Genomic DNA, 26,072 nt, shown 5'->3' on the forward strand with positions numbered 1-26,072 from the left:
ACTGATGGTGCTATGCTGTGCTTAGTCGCTCAGTTGTGTCGGACTCTTTGTGACACCATGGATTGTAGCCTGCCAGGCTCCTCTGTCCATGGGGATTCTCTGGGCAAGAATACTGGAGTGGGTTGCCATGCCCTCCTCACTGATGGTACTTTTATTTATTTATTTTATATTTTATAGGTATATGTATATATGTTTTATGGGGCTTACTAGGTGGCACTAGCGGTAAAGAACCCACCTGCCTCAGCAGGAGACGTAAGAGACAAGCGTTTGATCCCTGGATGGGGAAGATCTCCTGGAGGAGGGCATGAGAATAAACTTATATAAACTTATATAAACTTATACTTATGGGTCTGAAAGAGTCGGACACTACTGAGCGACTGAGCATACATGCATACATTATATATATATATATATACCTCTATATATTCACCTTTATTAAGAACTAATTGACAAATAAGATTATAAGATATTTAGAATGTACCGTGTGATGATTTGGTATAGACACACCTTGCGTAAGGACTTCCCCATCGAGTTTAGCAGCACATCATCACATCACATCTTTATCCTTTTTTGTGTGTGTGAGAGAACATTTATCTTCTATTCTTTCTTAGCAAAGCTCAGTTAGACAATACAGTGTTATCAACCGTAGTCACCATGTTCTAATTAGATCCCCAGACCTCATTCATTTTATAGCTGAAAATCTTTATCATTTTACCAACGCCCCCTACATTTCCCCTACCCCTGAGCCCTTGGCAACCACTTTTATACTCTCTCTATGAATTTGGCTTAAAAAAATAAAAAAGATTCCACTACAAACGATAATTTTATACAGTCATTTTATACACATTTGAGTCAGTGATTCTCAATGCCAAGGTAAAATTCTTTTGTAATACAGCATCTATCAGTATGGTATGGTGGGGAGTCTAAACATTTGGAAAAAAACCCAGAATGTGTGATATATGCCAAAATGCATTTAAAACTATATTTAAATGAAAATACCATATTACAAAAAATACAGTCTATTGTTATTAGAGTCAGTATTTGACTCCATGGCATCCAACATACTCGGAGAACAGATAAGGAATCTAAATAAGATTCATTTTAATATTTACATTGAGTGAAATAATAGGGCAAACAAATGATAAGTAATAAAAGAATTAAATTTTCAAAGTATTGTGTGTTTAACAATTAAGATATTTCTAATATCAGAAGTCATTTTATCATATAAGTACTTGGACATAATCACTTGGAAATGAATTGGTTTTAAATTGACCATAACATAATACGGCAAACATGAGAACACTTGTCTGTATGTACACATAGATTTCTGTGCATTTGCTAGATAATATTAAACATTCTTTGATGTGTGGATTGACTTTCTTTGCCCTCATTCACATATCCCTGACAAGCACTAGAGAGTAGGAGCCACGAATTTATATGATCTGAGGCAGAAAAGCCATAACTAAGAGACTGAAGGTATTACTACCGGCAACAATAGCTAAAGGTATTCATGGGCAGATAGGTGGGGCTCATACTTATCAGAGGTTTCTATTGAGGTTCCATTTGGTTACCTCTGGGTATCCCAGGCAATTGGAAAGACTGTGAAATCTCATGCCATATAATAACTTGAGGCCCATTCTTACTTTTAAAACAACCCTAAAGAAATGACATCATCAGAATTTCAGAAAGCACAGGGTCAGTGACCATCAAAGTTAATAGATGGGAAAAAATACTTTTTAGCCTTTTGATGGATGGGTATTATTGGTCTGATTTCAAAATAAATACACGAATGTATTTATAAACTTATACTTTAAAAATTACCCATAGTTCACTGGAATAATTAAATTCTAAAATTTTAAGTATTTGGTTCACTGTTAAACTCTATTCCAGTGACACCTGAATTGACAAGAGGGCTTCTCTGTAGCATTTTGATATAGTAAACTCGAATGTTTCTTAATATCTAGGTTCAGAATAGACAGATAATAACTTTGACAAAGTACCTGTCAACTGGAGTTTTATGATCTCACAATATATTACCTTATCTCATTTGTAATTAAAAGCTAAATTGCAAAAAAAAAAAAAGCTAAATTGCTTATACCTGAAGTTCACTAAAGCCTTCTAGGTCCCAAGCCCTGTTGTTAAACTGTGTTAGTGCATTAATACATAGAATGATAGCATTTAACTCTGTAGTAACATGGGAAATTTGTTCCTTTCCCACCAAGAATCTCTTTGCCCCCTCATCATCCAAGGGATGAATGGGGAAGCAGAGAGAAAGAGCTTGGGTGCTCAGCCAGTCTCTTAATCAGTGGCTCCTGTGACACCCAGCAAAAGCAGTTGCGAAACCTGCTTCAGTCTGAACCAGGTCACTTGGAGGCCAGAGGTGACAGAGGATGAGAAAGATAAGGAGGGCCAGTTTGAGAAATATGGCTTTATATGAACTTTTTAATTTAAAGAGTTAAAGAATAATATGAATTTAATATGAATTAAGATCTGTGACATGTGAGCAAGTTTACAATTTAGAAGGAATTCTGTACCTGACACATAGTGAAGCTCAATAAAATATTTGTTAAATCACTGATCAATACATTTACTAATATATATTATCTCATAATTCAGAATAGAATTTCTGAGAAGGTAAAAGACGGGCCAGGTCATTTTTGCTGAGGAAGGGGAAAACAAACTATATGTGTGGGAGGTGGGGGTGAGGAGGCAAGAAAGAGGTTTCAGAAAGAAAAGCCTGGTGAAGGGGAACAAGAGCACTGACTTGTGCAGACTTTATATCTGCTCTTGGTTGAGTCTTGTCTAGACAAATCCCATTCAGTCTGTATTTGTCCTTGTTAACAACAAGATGTGGTTAGAATGCTAAAAAAAAAAAAAATCATAGTTTGGGTCAATCAGATCACAAATGATTGTGTTTTGAACTTTCCAGAAGATTAAAAGAATTGCTTTTCATTTTCTTTATTTTAGATGCAGTTTCCATCCCTGGGTTGGGGGTATCCTCTGGAGGAGGAAATGGCTATCCACTCCAGTATTCTTGCCTGGAGAATCTCATGGACAGAGAAGCCTGGCAGGCTACAGTCTATAGGGTCTCGAAGAGTTGGATGCAACTGAGCGACTGAGCACACAGATGCAGCTTGATCATTAATTGGCCAATAAAAGCTATTTTTGTGGAATGACACTTGTGGAGATGGCAGAATTTAAAAAAAAAAATGTGAGGAAGTTCTTGGCCTTGCATTTTGCTGACAGTTTTTAAAAAATATTGTTGCTGCTAATACTGGTTTTGTCTGTTTGTTCTGCTTTATTTCATTTCTGTGTGTCCAAGAAAGATGAATGATTCATTGTTCTCATGGGGATCAAACTTACACTTTCTGACACCTTCCACCTCCAGTTCTTGAATTAAAACAGAGTACTCTGATAAGGAAAAAGGCCCCAGTGGCTACTTCAGAAAGAAACTCGTTATCCAAAATGATTTTTTTCTGAAATATTATTTTTGAAATATCAGACTGCTCCAATTGGGTAAGAATAATAAAATCAGGAGGCCAGGAAAATAGAAAATCTTCAGCAACCAGAAAAAAAAAAAAAAAAGGAAATGGAGTTTTAACTTGATTGGATTCTTTCTTCAAAGATTATTTAATATTTTTTATTATTTTAAAAGATAAATATTTTTAAGAAAAGCAGGAAATATATGATTAATCAGAAAATTCTCTCTTTCAGGTTAAGAGAGTCCAGTGAGCCCTGGCTTGGTTCTCCTTTAGTTGGACTGGTCTTGACCACATGGTCTTCTCATGGGGAGGAGCAGGGAAAACTAGTATTGAGAGGGAAGATACCTACCAGGTTTTCTTCACACAGTTCTCTGAACTGGTAGAATTTCTGGGCCATAAGAAGTTGGGCACTGCCCACTGCGGTTCGGATTTTCCCTAGAACTGAAAAAAGCAAACAGACAAGAAGTTTACACATAATGTCTCATTGTTGAGACTTAGTCTGGCAAAGCAAAGAGGAAGTTGCGCTATAGTAATTAGGGAAGACCGTATGCAGAACCCACGCGCGCGCGCGCGCGCGCACACACACACACACACACACACACACACACACACAGCCAGGTCTTGCCGTCGCTCTGCGCATCTGTGCAAGAGAGACTCCTGAGTTAAAGTAGAAAACCAGCTTGGAAAAACCCACGTGCTCACCAGGCATCTTTCTTAGGGATAACGGAGTTTTCCATTACAGCCATGGATGTTACCAGGAGAGGAGGCAAATAGTTCTGCTTTGTTTTTTCCCTTTTACTGCAAGGATGAATTTCCAGTGTTTACCAGTCCGGTTAGGGATTTATTTGTGTCAGCAGTCATGGGCTGCTAGCTTGTTTTTCTAATCCGAATCCAAACACAAGGAAAGCAGCCCTGACTTGCAGGGGGTAGGGATCTCATGGCACTCACCAAATCCCATCCACAGGCTTCCTTATTTTTCCGGAGCTCAGCCACTGGGACTGTCAGGAAAGAAAGCCTGGCCAATTGAAAGATTTTGTAAGGAGCGAACATTTTCAGCCCGTTGCCTAGGGAACGCCAGCACTGTCCCAGCTTTTACACTCCATGGACCAGCGTTATTGTTCAGAGAGGTTTAATTCCCTGTGCACTGTGCTGAAAATCCTCCCCTTTGCAAGCTACTTCTTGCCTTGAGTGAAGTCAAAGGGGAGAACCTTCCAGCAGTGGGCGAACTGAGCGGGGTGGAGCCTCTGCCCGGAGCATCCCTGAGCATGTCTGAGCATCCCAAGCTCCAGATTATCCCAGAGGCACTACGCTCTGCCTGGTGGGGACTGCGTGGCTGGAGCCCGGCCACCCGCCACCGCCACCGGGCAGGAAGGAAGGTGAGATGGCAGCAGCCACAGAGAAAAACAGAGCAGGCGGGCCTCTTGAAGCTCTTGCCCACTTGAAGCTCTTCACTGGGGCCGGGACGGATTTTATGGGACTGAAGCAACGTTTTTGCTGCTGTAATTTTGTTCTGACTTTACCTTGTCTGAGACTCAGAGTGGAATTAGATCTCCTTTTCTTGACCTCATTCCCCACAAAGACTGAGAAGACAACAGAAGGACAAGCAATGTCCTTTGCCTCAGGGTTTCCTGGTCAATTGCTTCTCAGTTAGTTTAAGGCTGCCAGGCTGGATAATGGTTCCGGCAGGCCACCACTGGTCTCTACCCAAATAGTTCACACACGTTTCTGGGTCAGGAAGATCCTCTGGAAGAGGGCATGGCAACCCACTGCAGTATTCTTGCCTGGAGAATCCCCATGGACAGAGGAGCCAGGCGGACTACAGTCCATAGTCACAAGAGACACAACTGAAGTGACTGAGCACGCACACGTACATAACCAGGGCATCTCTGGGCTTGGGAAGTCACCAGTCAACCGTGAGGCTGAAGTGCAGAGACCACCTCCCTAGGGGAGAGCTGGGGTCCTCCTTGAGAGCACCTGGCACAATTCTTCAGGCCTAAGTGTTGGATTTTTTTCAGTCTATCTGCTTTTAGAATCTTTTGGGATGGTTGCATTTTCCTCTTTAATTGATCCATCATGTCTGTGAGGCCTTCCTCCTTTTTCTTTTTTAATTTAAAAAATTTATTGGAGTAAAGTTGCTTTAAAATATTGTGTTAGTTTCTGCTGTACAGCAAAGTGAATCAGCCATACATATACATATATTCCCCTTTTTAGATTTCCTCCCCATTTCAGGTCACCAAAGAGCATTGAGTAGAGTTCCCTGTGCTATGCAATAGGTTCTCATCAGTTATCTATTTTATACATAGTCACCTCCCTCCATCTCTCAACACCCCAAAGCAGAAACGACATGGGGAAACAGGATACCACAGAAGCTAAAGGGTCAGGCCCTGAGTTGGCTGAGGGTCCTCTCTGGAAAACTTACCATCCATTGCTCTGGACAGGTCACCTAATCTCTGTTTTCTTATATGTAAAACGGGATCGAACCCAGGTCTTCTGTATTGCAGGTGGGTTCTTTACTGTCTGAGCCACCGAAGAAGCCCCATTTTTTTTTTACTGTATGTGGCGGCAGTTAACTTTGCAGGGACTGGGCTGGCCCTCAACGCCAAGGCCAAAACAGCCCCAGAGGAGGCTGCAAAGACACGTGGAGTCTCCATAAAAGCTGGTGCAGGGACAGTCCATGGGGAGTCTGGAAACTCATTCATTCACTTAGAAATATTGGGACTGGAAGCGGTCAAACACCCAGTGCTTCCCGACTATGCCAGCTCCCCCAGCAGCATGTTAGAACTCAGAAACAGAGCTGAGGACTTCCCGGTGGTGCAGTGGATAAGAATCCACCTGCCAAAGAAGGGGACATAGGTTCCATCTCTGGTCTGGGAAAATTCCACATGCTGCAGAGCACCTAAGCTTGTGTGCACCACACTGCTGAGCCCATGTGCTGCAGCTACTGAAGCCCACACACCCTAGAACCTATGCCCCACAACCAGAGAAGCCACAGCAATGAGAAGCCCAGCCACCACAATGAAGAGTAGCCCTGCTTGCCACAACTAGAGAAAACCCGCACAGAGCCACAGAGATCCAGCGCAGCCAAAAATAAATACATAAATAATAAATGGAACTCTCAGCTCTTAAAAAAAAAGAGAGAGAAAGAGCAGAACAGATGTATTTTTTATATCTTCAACCTGGACACTACCTATCAATTCAAAGGAGTCCATCTGGCTGTCCCACCAGTGGTGAAGGTTCTACAGCGGTCAGACTAGGTGAACACCTCCCAGACTCAGCTGCCTACACCTAATTCACCTGGTCTGCTTCCTTGCCTGTCTAACTTCCTCTGTGTAACATAGCAGACAAAGCACAGGCACTGGAATCTGAAATGCCATTTATCAGCTACAGATCCTGAGAGAATTTATTGTACTCAGACTCTGCCCTCTTTATCTGCCGAGTGATCATAATACTATCTTCCTAGGATTGTAGACTGTAGATATGATGAAATTGTGTATGAAAATCCTTAGGCTGCAGCAGGAATTATAACTCCTATATCCTTTCGACATTCTTGGTCATTTACCGGGGAAACAAAAGGTGACATATTCCCAAACAGGGGATTATTTCTCCTGTGAATCTTCACACTCCAAACTCTCTTCCCAACAGTGTGGACTGATTGAATGTCCTCTTTTTTGGTGGCTGCCATGCAGGCAGACCTAGACAAGTGTCAAGGAGAGGGTGAATCATGTCTTTAATCATGTCTCTGTGTAGATAAGGAATCCATAACAATTCTTCAGGGCCCCAGATTTTCATCCCTATCTGTAGAGTCTGGCATAGCTCCCCACCTATCAGAGCTAGAACAGTGGTTGACTGACTGACAGAGACACACAGAGGAGACAGGATCTTAACCAAGGATGCCTAGACCACTCTGTTGGAGCCTGTGCAGAAAAGAAACCTGCAAAATCAAAGATCAGATTCTCCCTGGGAGCCACAGTTGCTCCAGGCAAATAAGGTCCATCTTCAGGTACAGAGCAGACCAGATACACTCTGCTGGCCTGCAGAGTGCAGGGCCCTCCCTTCTCGTGGAACTGTGTTTCGCCACATGGTTTAGAGCCATTCAAATCCGTGGGTTCCAAACTCAAGTGTGTCTCTTGCTGCTGATCATTAGTCCTTGGAGATGGTCTTGGTACACTCCCTCCCTGACCCTTCTTTTCTGACTCTCATTCACTGGCAACTGAATCCCTGCTTCCTTGTCTTCAGCAAAAACCTTGTTTCCTATGAGATGAAGAAAACGGAAGGAACCAGGCATGAATATTCTCAGTGTTCTGCCTCTCCTGACACTTGCCCACCCCCATGGTCCCCTAAAGCTCTAAAGAGGGGAGGTTTTTGCATGATGGATGAGCAGTGATGAGGCCAGCATCAGAGATGTCAGGTGCCCGAAGTACTGCCATTCATTCCTGATGGAATCAGCTCAAGATTGACAACCACCCCTGTGCTAAATAGCTCTCCATATCCACCCTTCCCATCTCCCTGTATCCTTGGTCCCACTCCCTCCTGGTTGCTCTTCCATCTCAGCCCCTCTCGAGAGCTTTACCTGAGAGACCTGGGAGCTGCCTCAGGTCTCTCCCATCCTAAGGGAAAAGTCCTCCCCCATCTCGTAATCCCCTCTAGCTAACCTAAAATCCCTCTCCTCCCCTGTTATGGGCTGACTTCTGTCCTCCCCAAAGTCATCTGTTCAAATCCTAACCTCAAGAACCTCTGATCGGGACTGTATTTGGCCTTCAAACCTGTATTTAAGTTAAAGCAAGGTCATTAAGGTGAGCCCTCATCCAATATAACTGGTGTTCTTATAAGACAGTGGAGTTAGGACGTAGATACACACAGAGGGAAGACCAGACCAAGGGGAGAGGCCTTGGGAGAAACCGGCGTCTTGATCTCAGCCTTCTAGCCTACAAAACTATGACCAAAAAAATATCTGTTGGTCAGACCACCAGGTGGTACTTTGTCACGGCAGCCAGAGCATATGAATACATCCTGGTAGATGCTGGATTCTTCAAAGGGCAGACTCCTTTGCTCTCTGCCTCCTCAGCTCCCAGTGGTCCTGCCTCCCTTCAGTCTGGCTGTCCCTGCCCTCCCCCCACTTCTGGTCCTCTGTGTTTGGCACAAGGGAATCTCAGCCCCCTGGGTACTCACAGGGCTCTCTGGTCCTGGCCTGGCTTCCCTCTTCCCTCTACCTCTGGAATGTTGAACACAAAGCTCAGTCCTGAGTCTACTTCCCTTGACTCCTGTGAGTGATCTCATCCATGCTCCTGGGTTCAGCTATTCTGTAAAAGAGGTTTATTTTGCTCAAATTTGTAACTGGGGTTATACCAGCCCCTGGTGTAGCATGTCTGAGCACTTGCTAGACACCTCTTTGGATTTGTGTCCCCAAATCCACATCCCCTTCAGGCGACTCTAGTTGCTTACAGTTAGGGCTAAAGGCTCCAGCACCCCTCCTCACCAGTTTGGAGGTTTGGCTTTGTTGAAGGAGCCAGAGGGTGTTCTTATCTCATACAATTCTCATGCTTAAAACTGTTCTGTGCTCCTCTATCATCCCTGAAATAAGCGAGAAACTCCTTTTTTTGGGCCACCTGTTTAACCTCACCTCTGCCCATTCCTATGATGCGTTAGGCCCCCAATTTCCCAAAGCTGGTCTCTCCACAGTGCTTTTGCTCAGGCTAAACACTGAACTGAGGGTGCCTCCTGCCTTGGGCCCACACTGACCCCGCCCACTGGCCCCACCCCTTTAACCTCTCCCTGTCTTTGCACCTCAAATTCCTGTGCACAGCTCTGTCTCTGCCCTTTCCAAATTCTTTCCAGCATCATCTATTTGTCTGGCTTTCCAACCAGACCAGGAGACCCTCGATGGCATAGACTGAGCCAACGTAACTCCTGATATCCTGTAGAAGGAGTAAGTTTCGAAGTGAACTGACTCATCTGTAAACTTTATGTTAACCTGAAAAATTAATGGTAAGATTCCAGGCCTTAAGCGTTCCACTTCTTTAAGATTTTACTGTGCCCAGCACCACTTTTTTATTACAATCTTGATTAATTAATTAGCTAATACAGTTTTGGTTGGGTTATTGTTCCTCTTGTGTGCTCAGTAGCTTTAGTAATGTCCGACTCTTTGCAACCCTATAGACAGTAGCCCACCAGGCTCCTCTGTCCATGGGATTTCCTAGGCAAGATTGTTCCTCGTGGTTTTCTGTTTATAATACTAGTTGTGCTGACTCTGGCTGGAAGAGCCAGGCCATTTGGGATAAAGTGGAACATGCCTCTGGATGAATTAAGCCTCCTTATTGTCAACTTTTGACTTCTTTCTACTCACTTGGCCTCCCGCCACGATGGTTTAGACTTTAGGAGTGAGGAGGAAAAAGGAAGTTTTAAAAGAATGGATCCACCCACTTACTCCAAAGTCATGTGGATTTGTCAGACCAAAATCTGTGTGATTTCAAGTCAGATTATCCATGCGGAGACGTTTTTATTTACAAGTGTGTCCTTGTGGAAAAGAATTTTGCCAACCAACTGCCCAGCTGTTTCTCAAATACATTTGTGATCCAGAGCTGCTGTCAATAAAAGGTCTTCACAGAAAACATGGATCTGTTTCATTCCTGGCTGACAACGGCTGCTCTGAATGTAACAAAAGCACTTTTTTTTTTTTTCCCTTAAAGGAGCCAAAACTTAAATGAATAAAGAATGATGAATTTATTAAAGGTTAATGAACAAAGAATAGAATTCTCAAGTAGAAATTATCTCGTGGACTAAAACCAGAGCTTCCATGGGGCTAAGCCCTGGGGGAAATATTATTTTGTTTGTAAAGAGCAAGTATTCAAACACTCAGTTAATTTTATTTTTCCCCAACTCTTACTCCAGGACTCCTACTTGTAAAAGATGCTTATGTTCCCATCCATGTCTCCATTTACATCAGCCATGAACTAGTAACAGCATCTACATCACATAGACAGATACAGTTTTTGAGCCTTTGAAACTGGAATGAGATGAAATGTGTTAACATTTCCCTTGGGAATATGGAAGGACTAAAAACTGCATTTAAAGTCCATTCCAATGATCTTCCACAGAAATAGTTATGGTTAGAGAAAGCAATGGGGAATTGTGCTCCATGAGGCAAGTCCTCTCTCTGCAATCACTGCCTTTCTGTTGAGTAGAGATGTCTAGAACATTGAGAACAGCACCAGGAAAGCGGCTTCCAGTCATGGTCCTGCTTCCCTCTGCCCATCTCTGCCTCTCCCTGCCTTCATGCCTCTGAGCCTCTCAGCCTCAGATCACTCCCAGTAAAACACACCTGCAAAAGGATGCCCAGACCAGCACCAACGCCTTCCTCTTTGTGCCCAGCACTGTGCAAAGCAAAACGTACCCAGCATGCTGGAAGGTTAAACATAGGACACATTGCACCCAGTTTTCTTTTCATTACTGCCACTTCCTTTGTGGTCACGAATTTCAGGTTGGTCAGACCTTAAAAAACATGTAAGCCTGTGTGTGTGTGTGTGCATGTGTGTGTGTGTTGGGGCATGGAGGTGGGGAGGGACCTTTCAAAGGTCAATTCAAAGGAAAGATGAGACTAGAACTGGAAGGAGCTGGGATGCACCCACCTTACCCACTTAGAAGCACTCAAGGCTCGAGGCAGCTGATCTGAAGAAATCACAGCATGCTCCTGTGCCTGCCACCCACCAGTCCTCAGGCTGCAGAGAGGCCACAGGAACCCTGGGCAGAGCAAGCTTGGGATGGCACCCATCAACGGGTGAGGCAATGACTGTGCACAGCTTCCCCACTGTAACTCAACCTGAAACCTGGCAAACCCCATTTCAGGTTTCATTACCAGCCCAACGTTCGCTGCCAAGGCTCCCAGTCCTTCTAGGGGACTCAAGGTCAAATTTCAGTAAAGGGGGATGCTATTACCAGGCAAAATGAAAGTGTTACTAATCTGCCTCCCTCCCACACACGCTTTGGGTTTATCCGTTCCTTTCAGATAAAGCCTGAAAATTCCACATAGAAGTTGTCCACAGTTCAGGAGGCAAAGCTAGATTTCCAAGCACAATCAACCAGTATATTTCATCCTGGGGCCACTGAAACCTGAGCCTATGTTTGGAGCCGGTGGTGCTGGACTGCATTCCTGGTGGGAGCCTTGCGCTCCATCTGGGCGTTTCGTCCTGGTCAGATAAAACCAGACGGATCCCTGTAACATGCAGGCCCTCTCCAACAGCGTGAGGGAGCATCTCCCTGGGACAGCTGTTTCACACAAGGGCCCATTGTGTGAGACAAGCTCGGGTCGGTTTACTTCGAGAGCTGCAGGAACATTCTGTCAGCTGCTACGGCTCCCTTGCTCACTGCAGATTTCTTTTAGTTTGTTATTGAGCCAGAAACCTACCATCGACTGTTAGGGAGGAAGGTTTAACCCAAGAACCAAAGTCTTCATGCTGCTTTCATTTTATCAGGAAAAAGGATAGCTCCCCACACCCGAAGAATTTATAGCTCGACTTTTGGAGAGCCGTGACTGTAAGTGTTTGTTTTCTTTCTGGACTTCCTTAAGTACATTTGTCCAGTTTTGGGGAAAGCAGTGTTTTCCAGTCCTGGAAGGCCACAAACAAGATCCCCAGGAAGCAGCAGTTAGAATTAAGATGATAGCAGCATAAAATAACTGATTACTGAATAATTACTGCAAATTGGATGGCTCTTTTTTTTTTCTTCAGGGCTTCCCTGGTGGCTCTGATGGTAAAGAGTCCTCCTGTAATACAGGAGACCCAGGTTTGATCCCTGGGTCAGGAAGATCCCTGGAAAAGGAAACGGCTACCTGCTCCAGTATTCTTGCCTGGGAAATTCCATGGACTGTGGAGCCTGGAAGGCTACAGTTCATGGGGTCACAAAGAGTTGGATGTGATTGAGCGACTATCACTTTGTTACTTCAACTCTCTTATAGAGAAGGGTGACTGCAACCAACCCAGGCCCCCAAATCTGAATCTCAGGTTCCCATCAAGCAGTTGCTTCTTTACAGGGGGAGGGAGGCTGTGCCACGCGGTCTGCAGGATCTTAGTTCCCCAGCCGGGATCAAACACACACCCTCTGCACTGGAAGCACAGTCTTAATCACTGGACCACCAGGGAGGTCCCAGAGCAGACAGTTGCTGCTTCGAACTTCTTTTTTTCCCCCACGGACATGCTGTGTTTTGAATTTAGGAAGATATTTAACTTACATTCCTAGAAGCATGATGAATAAGTATGGACGTGATGATAGCAAGTTCTGACTCAAATACCTTCAGCTGCTGCAGAGTATTTTTGGGGGAGAGGGGATATTTTTGTGTGTGTGTGGTGAAATATACATAAGATCTACCATTTCAACCATTTTTAAGTGGGCCGTTCAGAGACATTAAGCACATTCACTAAACATTTAAAAATATTTAAAATATGGAATAATTCTGGGGCCCCACAAGATAAATTAAACAGGTATGATTAGAATCGTCCTTTCTCCCACCCAGTCCTGCTTCTTTCCCTGCTGATGGTGAAGACCAGCTCTCCTGGGAGGGATTGTTCACGGAGCCACCATTGTCACGTATCCTGAAGAATGACCCTCCTGTCTGGGACTCAACACAAAAGGTGGTTTGATGAGCAGACACATAGATTTGTGCTTGACCCTTCTATCCAAGCTCTTTTTCTGTGTACACAGGTTGTTTTTTTTTTTCAAAAGCCGGTTACTTAGACATTGGCTATGCCTGCCAAACAGAACTGGCTCCCCTTCCTTACTACCCTCCCCCTTATTAAAAAAAAACAAGCAAAGGTTAAATTAGAGACTTACTAAAACAAAGGCCCTCTGCAACCCCAGGCCCACTTATCGGAACAGAAGTGAGGTTGCCAAGGAGGCAGGGGCAGATATGTATGGAGAGCTTTGGAGGAGGCACTCAGGAACACACAAAGTGTTATTGTCTTGTCAGATGTTATTCATGTTGTATCTATTCCACCAGGCGCTTCTGTGTTCTGTGACCTTGGACAAGAGACTGCCAGAGAGCTGTTTTGAGGGCAAATAAAACAACACCTGTCAAGGCCTGTAGCCCACGGGCCCCGGGGACTGTGAGGACAAGATGGATATTCTTTCATGAGCTCGTATTCTCTCTTTCTCCCTGTTCTCTGGTCAGATCCTCAGCAATTTCCATTAGCCTCATTTGAAATTGGCGACTGACTGCGCATGTGCATGCTCCTCTGTGCTGTTTAGAATTCTGGTACGCTAGTGGGTAGGAGTTTCCATTTCATACATCCCAGAGCATGAAAGACAGAGAAAGCCTTCAGGTGCTTGTGAGTAGAATCTCGTCCCAAGAACTAGAAGGGACATGCGGGTTCATCTAGTCCAGGCAACTGACAGACACACAAGTCCTTTCCAGCCTTTTGGTGCTAGGTGTTCATATCTGTCTACCGGATCCCTGTTCTGATCAGCAGGGCTCCCCACTTTGCCAGGCGCTGCCCCTTCCAGCTTTGGGCAACAATAGCAGCGAGTTACTTGTTGAATATTTTGTAAGCTACTTAGGAAGAAAGGTTTGGCTAAAGAAAACACTTCTGTAAAACAGAATTTCCAAAATAGTTTCAGGATTCAAATACGTATTCACCGATCCCCTGTTATATGTCAAGAACTGTCAGAGGGATGGGGATATGAAGATGAATGAGACAAGAACAATTTCTGTCCTCAGACCTCACTTTTCAGTCGAGGAGAGAGATACATAGATTATCATCAAATAATGTTGGAAATACCTGGCAGACAAATGTACGGCTATTACAGAAGCACCCAGTTCAGCCCAAGGTGGTGCATTCTTCAAAGACTTCTAGAAGGTGAGGCTCAAGCTGAAGGAGGAGCCTTTTTTGTAGGCTAGATGGGCTTATATGAACAGACATTCAGTTCAGTCGCTCAGTCGTGTCCGACTCTTTGCGACCCCATGAATTGCAGCACGCCAGGCCTCCCTGTCCATCACCAACTCCCGGAATTCACTCAAACTCACGGCCATCGAGTTGGTGATGCCATCCAGCCATCTCATCCTCTGTCGTCCCCTTTTCCTCCTGCCCCTGATCCCTCCCAGCATCAGAGTCTTTTCCAACGAGTCCACTCTTCGATGAGGTGGCCAAAGAACTGGAGTTTCAGCTTTAGCATCATTCCTTCCAAAGAACACCCAGGACTGATCTCCTTTAGAATGGACTGGTTGGATCTCCTTGCAGTCCTTAGACATTTCTAATTTGAATCACTTTAGTACATTAAAAAAACCAAAATTAAAGGCATTTACCTCTGAACTTTGTTAGCTGTTTGATCTAAAGTTCTAAAACAATATTTCGAAAAATTAATAATTTGGACTTTTCACTATAGACGATTGGTTTTCCAACTGAACTCGAGAAATCTGAGGAACTTTTTGGTTGGTAGGGAGGGACATCGTTCCAGGGACTGAGGAGACAGAACTCTGAGCCCTTATTAAAAAGCTTCACTGTTATTCCTGTTATTTTATTGGTGTTGGGTGTATGTTTTTTAAACTAGGAAAAGAGGGCTCTGATATCGAAATATATTTCAAACTACAAAGGGAAACTCACTCCCCACTGAAACAGGTCTCATTGCATACTTGCCATCTAAGATTACTCAGTTGACTGCTTTAAAGCAAAGCACCAAAACCACTCCCATGCTTAGTTATCTTTGCTTGTTCTGCAGCCATGACCCTCACACCTCCCCCACCCCGTCCCCAGGCAGCAACCTTGTAAAATAGAGGTAGAGCTAAAAAAATCACTATTCTAAAGAAAACGTCCTTAAGATGTATGGCTTCTTAATGGTAAGACAAGCAGTACCTTCATGTACAAAGAGCAAATTATTATTAGAACAATCTTGTTATAACAAAATATTTTCATATGGAATAGGTTTATAAGTCCTGTTTATAAATCAATATTTTACTTTATTTTTTAATAAATTAATATTTTAAATAGCATCTGAAGTAAACATTCTGGAACAGTGAATGAATGAGCAGTTCCTTCATGTTCAAGATACAAATACACTTCTCTTCCATCCCAAACACAGGATGAGAGTCTGATTTTCTGGCATGATTTTCACCTTTCAAATACATATGCTTGTATCAAAATACATTGACTTGTTTTCATAACTTACACTTACCAGCTATGTAAGTGTCAAGGAAGATTCTCCTAAATCTTTATACATTGGCTATCCTCATGCATCATTATAAAGCTGGGTTGAGAGAAATAGATCTAGTCTCAGATGGGAAGAAAAGATGAAAAGAAAACACCACATGAACAGCTTCCCAGGTCATACTGGAAGTTAACTGGGGGAAGCTAGAACAAGTGTGAATCAATCCAATGAATGACCTGAAATCTGCAAAACAGCTTGCCCTGTTGAGCAGGGCACCCGAGGCCACTGCTCCTTAGATGTGGGCAAGTTTACCACATCCCAGTAAAGCTTACTAGGCTTTGAGTTTGCTCATAAGGGGAAAGGAGAATAAGAAAATGCAACTGCTAAGACTTTCTTGGCTTCCCAGTAGCTCAGTTGGTAAAGAACCTGTCTAATAGTGTAGGAGATGTAGGAGACATGGGTTCAATCTCTGAATTGGGAAGTTTCCCTGGAGGAGGAAATGGCAACCCACTACAGTATTCTTGCCAGGAGAATCCCACAGACAGAAGAGCCTGGCGGGCTACAATCCAAAGGGTTGAAAAGAGTCAGACATGACTGAGCATGCATATATATACACATAGAAGACTTTCTTATTGAAACCTGCCCCCACCCACCGCTATTAGGTGTTGCTTCATAACCCTGTCACCAGGGCACAGAGCATGTTCTCTGTGGATCCACACCCAGGTGAGCATGCAGTGGCACGGACCGTTGGGGCAAGTGTCAAGGAGGTTTGCTTTTCCACTGCTAAGTTGTTTGCATTCATCATGAAAGAACAAAAGGAACATTACAGAAACATATTGATGGGTTTTCTAACCTGCTCTGAAAGGGAACAAATAAGCTAGTCAGTGGGTGGATAGGGGTCTGGAGGAGGAAAGAGCAGAGAAGAGCTGAGAGCAAGATCCAGAGCAGAAATCCTGCAACCTGTGAACTGTTATTTTGCAGTCTCCATTCTCATAAAAATACTTCCCTTATGGAAAGCTCACTGCTCCCTGACACAGTTAGCTTGGTTTACTTAGTAAGTTAACTGAACATGATTTACAGAAAGCTCTAGATCTCATTATTAAGAAATTATTGTTTTTGTTAGGGATGATAATACATGATTGGTTATTAAAAAAAAAAAAAAGTCCTTATCAGAGATGCACAGTGAATCGACGAGATGTCTTAGATTTTCCTTAAGATCCTCTGGCAAAAATGATGACAACGTGGGAGAAGTTGAGACTGGCCACTCATTGAACTGGGTGATAGGCAGATGGGGGGGGGGGTATTATAATAAATGCTCTACTTTTGTACCTGTTCTAAGATTTTCATGATAAAAAGTTAAATGATGACTTAAAAGACAAATCTAAAAAGTCACATTGTGACAATACTCTTCCAGGTGGTTCCCACCCCAAAACGAAGGCAGGCTTAGATGCCTACCACTGATTTTCCCTGATTCAAATATATTATCAGTAGGAAGATCCACTGTTCATTCAATAATGGTTTTTCACAGGGAAATAAACATGCAGCATTGATATACACACTTATTATAAACTATTTTCCAAAAATTTCACAGTTTTTGGAAATGTACAAAACATGTCTCAGGACTGTGGACATCTGGTAACTTCTTTGTCAACTGTTAACAAGGATTGTTGTTAAAAGGCCAAGTTTGAAAAGAACGGTGTCTGGGGCCTCCATTATTTATTTAATTTATCCATCCTTTATATTTATTTAATCTATTGAAATGTGTTACTTGTTTTAGCAGCTTAAGATTTGCCTAAATCTAAGAAGGAAAGCGCGGGCTAAGCAGGGCTAAGACTGTCAATAAGCGTGGCGTCTACCGGCCTAGACACGACCAGCCTCGTTTCAATCTTGTATGTTAGTGAAAGTAGTACATTTGGAAGATTATAAATACCCAAAGGATGCCTAGCTGGGGATCTTTGAACTAGTTAGAATTACTGTTCCTTCCCTGAGGAGCAACACCAATGGGAGAGCGTCTTGGGGAAAGAGGAACCATTCAGAAGCCTCAGGGCACCCCACCATGGTCCAGAGCCGAAAGTCCTAGACGCAGAGCTACAGAAACTGAGACAACAACATGAGCAGCTCGGCGCAACCGGAAGGAAGGAAGTGTCCCCGCCCCGCCCCATCCTGGATGCCCCGCCCCATGCCCCGCCCACAGCTCCAGGCGTATGCGCAAGCGCATATGCGGCGCCGCACTTACTCTCCTCAGGAAGGTTGTTCTCCCGCTCTTCTCTCTCCATCTGCTGGCACCAGCCTTCCATGCGGTCCCGCTCCGCCTGGAGAAGCTTCAGAAACCAGTGGCCGTCCCGGTGGCACACTGATCTCTGCACGGCCTCCAGGGGGTCTTCGGTGATTGAGTCAATCCAGGGGTCCGGGGGCGGCAGAATGGAAGGATCGAAGTCCGCGTCGAAGTCCTCATCGACCGCGCAGGCGTGGTAATGGTTTCCTGAGCCCTGGATGCTGACGGTGGAGGTGCTGGCATCCCGGGAGAACTGTCTGGCCACCGGGCCGGGGCACGAATTGTCCTCTATCGACTCCAAAGAGTTTTCCAGGTTGTCGTGGAAGTCCAGGTCGGCCTGCACGGCCGTCGTCACACTGTTGGAGCGAGTGAACCTGCGGAAACTTGGAGGGATAGAGACGAATTAGTTAAGGGTGTTCCTTGAAGCAAAACCACGTTCTGCTTTTCTTCATGGGTGTGCCAGGAGGGAGCGAGCAGTCTCATCCTCTCCATCTGTGGAGGTAGTCCCTGGAGGCCAGCGCATCAGTCGCCATAGCTCTAGTGTAAAGAACACGATCCCTCCTCTCTGGTCAATATGGACGGAATGTGAAATCGTATTTGGAGAAGGTTTAGAAGTGGACCAACAGGCACCAGCTCTCAAAGCCAGATCGATATCCAGGGTCCACCTTCTGCCCCAGTCTGCCATGGCTTGGATCCTTACATACAGTGATCAGTAAACTTGGTGAGGGGTAAGGAAACAATTCAGTTATATCTTGCTTTGCTGTAATTTTCTTTGAAACAAGGTGGGGCGGGCGGGGCGGGGAAGGGAACCCAACCCAGCGTGGACCAAGACTATCTTGAATCCTGCATAACCACATTTCCCAGGGATAGCTCTTACCTGAAGACAAACTAAAATGCCATTAAGCTTCTCTTAAAATTAAAGCTCCTTTCCCTGGTAATTCTTCTGTTGATCATCTGGTCATAGTGATAATTTGGTACAAAGCCTTTGGGGCAAAATCAGCTCAGATCTAGAGTTCTCCAGTATCATCTTTCCCTGTGCCTTTAATGTCCCCTCCAAGGTCTTTCTCCCGAAATAAAATACAAGACAACTTGATAACAGCATTTTGTATGGACATCCATGCAATCAGTGTTTCTCAGCCAAATGGCTCAAGACACCTACAGCGAGGTGAGGACTGATGGAAGGTGAGAGGGGTGGGGACGGACAGGGAAGTAGCAAATTCTTTCTCAAACAAGGGGCAGGGGAAGGCCTGGGTCTGAAGTAATTTAAAACAACTCTGGAAAGTTTCCCTGGCTCCAAGAGCAGACAGGAAATGACAATTTAACAAGATATAAGAGTTTATAGAAGGCAGCATCAGGTGTCTGTTACCCCACTTGATACTTAGTTTTTAAGGTAACTTCCTGATCTAATATTTTTTATTCTGAAGAAATATACATAACATAAAATTGACTAACAACTTTCAAGTATATGATTCAGTGGGGTTAAGTTCGTTTCCATGGTTGGGCAGCCATCACCACCATCCCCCTCCAGAACTTTTACATCTTTCCCAACTGAAACTCTGTACCCATTAAACAACTCCTCACCCCACCTCCCTTCCCTCCAGCCTCTAGCAGCCACGATGGCACGTTTCGTCTCTCTAAATTTGATTATTTTCAGTTCCTCATGTAAGTAGAATTATACAGTATTTGTCTTTTGGTCGCTGGCTTATTTCACTTAGCATGGTGTCTTCAAAGTTCATCCATATTGTAGCATGTGTCAGAATTCCCTTCCCATTTAAGGCTGAATAATGTCCCATTATATGTATATACCACACTGTATTCATTTTTTAATCCATTGATAAACACTTGGCTTTGTTCCACTTTGTGGCTATTGTGAATAATTCTATGAACATGGGTGTACAAATATATCTTCGAGATTCTGCTTTCATTTGTTCTGGGTTACATACCCAGAAGCAGAATTGTTGAATTATGTGGTAATTCTGTTTTCCCTAGCAGCCGTACCATTTTATATTACAACCAGAAATGCACAGTTTTTAATTTCTCCACATCCTTGCCAACACTGATTTTCTGACTTTTTCTATAGTAGCTGTTCTAATGGGTATGAAGTGGTGTATTTTCTTGGCTGGTTCATAATTATGCCATGTTACAATGGTTTATTTGCCAGTTGATTTTCAGTTAACATTCAATAGTGCCAGCCTTAAAGGAGAGTGCAGTAAGGTCCATACAACATTTAATAAACCAGATAATATGTTTTTTTCTTAACTCCCCTGGAAACTCTGTAAGAGCCAGTTAACACCAGTATGCTAGTCCCTCAAAAATAAAGAATGAACAGACTGGAAGTCACAAAAAGGAAAAGGTATAATCATCTCAATCAGTCCATTTCCCCCCTAGAGAATAAATACCAAGAAAATGACTGCACAATTGATATGTGTTAATTATTAGGATGATCACAATAATAAAAAAATGTGATGCTCGCCATTCATTTTATGAGGATAGGCCAGCTAAAAAAAGCCGGTCCATCTCACTGTTTGCTGTTTTCAAGAAGTTACTTCTGTAGTCAGAGAAGAAGAAATATTGTGTGACATGCCTTATATGCAGGATCTAAAAAGAAACGAATCAGATGAACTTATTTACAAAACAGAAACAGACTTACAGACTTAAAGATGAACTTGTGGTTGCCAGTGGGGAAGGATGGGAGGGAGGGATAGTTAGGGAGTTTGGAGTCAACATGTACACACTGCTGCATATAAAATAAATCACCTACAAGGACCTACTGTATAGCACAGGGAACTCTGCTCAATGTTATGTGGCAGCCCAGATGGGAAGCAAATTTGGGAGAGAATGTATACATGTATATGTATGGCTGAGTCCCTTTGCTGACCACCTGAAAGGAATTGGCAACCCACTCCAATAGTCCTGGAGAATTCCATGGACAGAGGAGCCTGAAGGGCTACAGTCTGGGGTAGCAAAGAGTTGGACATGACTGAACAACTAACACACACACACGGCTGAGTCCCTCTGGTGTTTACCTGAAACTAGAACCTATCACAACATTGTTAATCGGCTATACCGTAAAACAAGATAAAAAGTTAAAAAAAAAGTTACTTCTGTGGAAGGTATCAGGCATGGTGATTTTACAGGTGGTTCAGATGGTAAAAAATCTGCCTGCAATGCAGGAGACCTAGGTTCAATTCTTGGATTGTGAAGATGCTCTGGAGAAGAGAATGGCAACCCACTCCAGTATTCTTGCCCAGAGAATCCCATGGACAGAGGAACCTGGTATTCTATAGCCCATGAGATCGCAGAGAGTCGGACACGACTGAGCAACTCACACTTAACTCTGAAATGGGTCACAGGAAAAACTGCCCAGTGTGAAAGTCTGAAAGAATGTCCTTTCTGGTACTCTCTGTGAAAACAAGAATCATTCTGCCACTGTGATTCTCCCAAAAGTCAGCAGTTTCTTGGCTTTAGGAGGCCACTTCTGCCGCCTTCTTGCTCACCCGCCAACATGTTAAATGACATCTGAAGCTGAGCTGTCTCTCCAGCTGCACGTGTGTGAATTGGATGACTTTCCTCCCAACAGTTGACATCCTGCCTGTTCCACTGACACAAAATCCCGACTATGAAAACACTTGGCTCCACTTTCCAAGATCATGGGCTGCCAGAGGCATAACATTTCCAGACTCAAGGAAGGCCCAGCGCCTTATTGTTTCCAACTGGAGCAAACTTGCCAGAGACAGAGTCTGCCGCGCACGCAAATCACAGAGACCCACTTTCCTCATGCCTCTTTTTATCTATCCAAATCCGTACCACCAGCATTCCTGATAGAGGGCTCCTGGCTATGAATCCTGTAAAGTATCCACCTTCTTAAGAAAAATGACTTGGCAGGAGATGAGTGGAAGTTTGCAGGTTAGTCACCCAGAAAGAAAGAAAGGTAAAATTAAAATGGTTTGGGATTAAAAGCGGTGCCTTTGAACTCAGGCAGCCCTCTCCGGGTTGCACTGCTTCTCTCAATTAAGTTCCTTAAACGAGCACTTTATTCCACCCAGAGTTTTCAAAGAATGTTCTGCTCTGTGAAACACTTTATGTCTTTCATGTGCTGAGTGTCCTCTGGGCGAAGGGTGTGATCAAGTTGTTGTTTAAAAGTTTGATAGGAACACAGAAGGAGTCACTGGATTTATTTCTGTGTTTTCGAAAAGAATGGATCAGTTGCTGGTGGATGGTAAAAACCTAAAAGCTGAACCCAGTGGCTTCAAGACAGTTTCCAGTCTTGAAACTTCCTTGGTCCTTCATGCCCTAAAGGCAAAATGTGTAATAATTACAAATTCTGAAATGAACTGACTGATATTCTGGCCAAGGGATTGAAAAACAATGAAACCAAAGACTGAACCATCCAGTACGGGACAGGATACTGTGTCTGTTCTGAAGGAGGAGGAACGACACTTGTGAGCATTCACCTCTGCTGTTGCTTTGTGCTCTTTCTATGAAACAAGTTTATCTGTCTGATGAGAGGATTTTCTGTCCCTCTCCCACCACTTTTCTGTTCAGCAGATTACAAATCAAGAAATAGATGGGAAATATTGGAGGCTTATTCTCATCTCCCTTGTCAGGTGGAGGTGTATTTGAACAAAATGAGTCATCAACAAAAACTAAGCAGTCTTATATCTTTAGAACACACATGCTTTGTTCCTCCAAGTTCATTTATCTGAGACACAAATCATAAAGACCCTTGCTCCTTGGAAGAAAAGCTGTGACAAGCCTAGACAGTGTATTAAAAAACCGAGATATCACTTTGCAGACAAAGGTCTGTATTAAAGCTATGGTTTTCCCAGTAGTCATGTATGGATGTGAGAGTTGCTCCATAAAGAAGGCTGAGCACTGAAGCATTTATCCATTTGAATTGTGGTTCTAGAAAAGACTCTTGAGAGTCCTTTGGACAGCAAGGAGGTTAAACCAGTCCACCCTAAAGGAAATCAACCCTGAATATTCATTGGAAGGACTGATGCTGAAGCTGAAGCTCCAATATTTTGGCCACCTGATGTGAAGAGCTGACTCACTGGAAAAGACCCTGATGCTGGGAAAGATTGAAGGCAAAAGGAGAAGAGGATGGCAGAGAATGAGATGGTTGCGTGGCATCACCGACTCAATGGACAAGAATTTGAACAAACTCCAGGTGATAGTGGAGGACAGAGGAGACTGGCGTGCTGCAGTCCATGGGGTCAAAAAGAGTTGGATATGACTGAGCGACTGAATAACAACAAGTCAAAACTTATCATAGGGATACTCAGTCACACCTGTTACAGAATCCTGTACTCCATGGGTCCTATCCACGTAAAAGTTACCTTTCAGGACTAAATCTAGTTTCAAAGAGAGAAACGCGAGTCCTATGCTGTTCTTTCTTCTTTGCACATTTTTTCCTGTACCTCCTGTAAAAGGCTGAATACACAAGGAATTTGGAGATACCGTCCTTCAAAAGTTCAGAATCTTGGTGTTTTGGGAAATGGTACTTAACCGATGTAAAAATCCAAGATGTCTCCTTACATAAAAGACAGGTGGAAAGGATGGTGAGGGAGGTGATGAGACTGAGATGAAGAATTAAGACACCCTAACAAAGAAATTCAGTCTTTCTGTCAGACCAGCTTCCCAGTTAGAATGGAGCACAGAGGAACCTATGGGTAATGTAGCCCTTGTTCACAAATTCAGTGGAAGTGTCCTGCTCCCCATTTGAATGTGGTTAGCACAGTGCTATTGACAGATTTTAAAACTACTCAACACAAGCATCCATTGGTCATTTAAAACCCTCCACATTCATCATCCTTTTGCCCAAAGCTCTCTTTAAGCAAAGAACATTAGAATAGGTTTTCTACATGAAGACTCACTCTAGGCCAAATAATTGTAACACATGTGTCAAGTAAAAGGGAGGCAATGGTAATGATGAGAGTGGGCTTGGTGTCAGCTGATAGTGTCTGTGAGGGCCCAGCTTGTTGCCATTCTCCTGTTAGTACCAGCTGGGCAGGTTCTGTATCCTTGATGGGCTGTCGCCAAGGGAACCTTAGTTGGAAGCCTCAACAAAACATCCTTGAGCTGACTGTAGTGCCCCAGAAGGAACAACTTTCCCTCCACAACGAGAACATTAGGTCATTTGTTGGCTCCTGACCCCAGGTAATGAACAAAAGCCTGAGAAGTCTCACTTATAGTTGTCTTTCACTGAATCCTGTTATGGGGTCAAATGGGGGCCACTGGCTTGTGAGTCAGTTGGTAATTTTTCTTTTTGCAAAGTAAATTATCTTGGAAAGCATGTAAAAAGGAAGAAAAAGAAAGATGGAGGGAAGTGGGAGGAGGAGGATGGGCAGGAAGGAAAAAATGAAAAAGAGAAGGAAGGAAGAAAAAATGTATGAGGCATATAAAGAAATATGCCAGTTTCCAGGCTTTTGAAATGTGCAGTGCATGAATGCCACACCTTTAGAACTCAGGTGTACCTGAAGGAACTATTTGGCTAGGCCATAGTATTGTTAACTTGGCAAAGAAAAGAGATTGTTGAGTATAATAGGGAGGGTGGGTGCTCGTCTGTGCCGTCCTCCAGGGAAGCTGAGAGCAGTTGGATTGATCCAAAGCCTCTGGGTTGGCAGGTGCTGGTTTCTGACTACCAAAGGTCTTGCCAAGTCTCTGGTCCTTGAAGAGGCTGTCAGAAGATGCTGCCTCAATTTTGGCTTTTTGTTTTTAACTTCCTGCTTAGTCAAAAAGGCCCAAATTGCTGCAAGCCCAAATGTTTACATATTTAAGTCAGTCACAATCAAAAGAGGTCTTTTGTAGCAGTTGACAGAGTGTTTAAAGAGAGAACAATGCTTCTTTCCCACAGGCTTGTTCCTGCCAGTTTGAGGCTTTAACCTATGAAGCTTTAACATGTGAAGCAAGGGAGATGTTAAAAACTCAGAACTGTATAGGAATAGAGGTAATTTTGGTGAAGGAACAAAAGCAGGCATTGGTTTCTAGAAATAGGGAACAGGTCCCATCATGGGCACTCAAGCTTTCCTTCCACACTTGTGTTCAATCTGTGTGTTCACAAACCTGCTGAAATGGCAGGTGTCATTCACAAGCACTTTTTTTTTCCCTTGCTGCTCAGCATGGCTTGCAGGATCTAAGTTCCCCTACCAGCGATAGAACCCAGGGCCCTGGCAGTAAAAGCAACGAGTCCTATCCACTGGACTGCTAGGGAACTCCCTACAAGCACATTTTAATGTCATCATTTCCTCCCTTAAACATTAAGTGTGTCCTGGAGGGTCTCTGTGTTACAAGGAAAGAAGGAGATGGTTCCACCAAGTGGGGATAAGAAAGGCCAGAGGCTATTATTCAAATCCATCTGCTCCCATTCCCATACCATAAATGAAATATAGATGAAGATCTTGTTTTCCTTTGCATACACACACCTCCAAATACGCACATCCTGCCCTGGACCAGACAGCATATTAAAAAGCAGAGACATTACTTTGCCAACAAAGGTCCGTTTTTCCAGTAGTCATGTATGGATGTGAGAGTTGGACCACAAAGAAAGCTTGAGTGCCGAACAACTGATGATTTTAAACTGTGGTGTTGGAGAAGACTCTTGAGAGTCCCTTGTGTTGCAAGGAGATCTAACCAGTCAATCCTAAAGGAAATCAGACCTGAATATTCATTGGAAGGCTGAGGCTGAAGCTGAAACTTCAATCCTTTGGCCACCTGATGGGAAGCACTGACTCATTGGAAAAGACCCTGATGCTGGGCAAGATTGAAGGCAGGAGGAGAAGGGGACGACAGAGGATGAGATGGTTGGATGGCATCACCAACTCGATGGACATGAGTTTGAGCAACCTCTGGGAGTTGGTGATGGACAGGGAAGCCTGGTATGCTGCAGTCCATGGGGTCGCAAAGAGTAGGACGCAACTGAGCGACTGAACTGACTGACTGCCCTGGACATTCACTGTTATCTAGCCTCATGTATTTAACAAGGAAATGGTGGGGATCGGGGAGTTGATGAGGGAGGAAAAGGCCACAAAATGACTTAACTCTCCATTTATTCTGGGATAAGTTTTCTCCTCTAGTTCCCTTGGCTCTGACAGTAAATAGTCTTTTCAGTAACTGTCTCTCACTTGGACAATCTCCAGATAAAGAGGCCAGCCAGTTAAGAAGTAGTTTACAAAGACATAGGAGGA

The 26,072-nt window shown here is 43.8% G+C and overlaps 1 protein-coding gene and 1 long non-coding RNA gene across 21 annotated transcripts in view; one reads left to right on the forward strand and one right to left on the reverse strand.

The window, feature by feature from the left end:
- The window catches only part of DLGAP1 (DLG associated protein 1), a 784,377-nt gene that overhangs the window by 6,467 nt on the left and 751,838 nt on the right, over positions 1-26,072 (reverse strand). For all 19 annotated transcript variants that reach the window (XM_061399853.1, XM_061399852.1, XM_061399850.1 and 16 more), the window contains 2 exons: positions 17,848-18,269; positions 3,832-3,923 (listed from right to left, as the gene is read on the reverse strand). In XM_061399853.1, coding sequence (XP_061255837.1) covers positions 3,832-3,923; positions 17,848-18,269 — 514 coding nt within the window. The remainder of the gene's footprint in view (positions 1-3,831; positions 3,924-17,847; positions 18,270-26,072) is intronic.
- Positions 18,267-26,072, forward strand: part of LOC133237625 (uncharacterized) — a 36,130-nt gene continuing 28,324 nt past the window's right edge. For both annotated transcript variants that reach the window (XR_009733277.1, XR_009733276.1), the window contains exon 1: positions 18,267-18,614. This is a non-coding gene — a long non-coding RNA (uncharacterized LOC133237625). The remainder of the gene's footprint in view (positions 18,615-26,072) is intronic.

The sequence above is a fragment of the Bos javanicus genome, chromosome 24 (genome assembly GCF_032452875.1).
Source record: "Bos javanicus breed banteng chromosome 24, ARS-OSU_banteng_1.0, whole genome shotgun sequence".
NCBI classification, from domain to species: domain Eukaryota; kingdom Metazoa; phylum Chordata; class Mammalia; order Artiodactyla; family Bovidae; genus Bos; species Bos javanicus.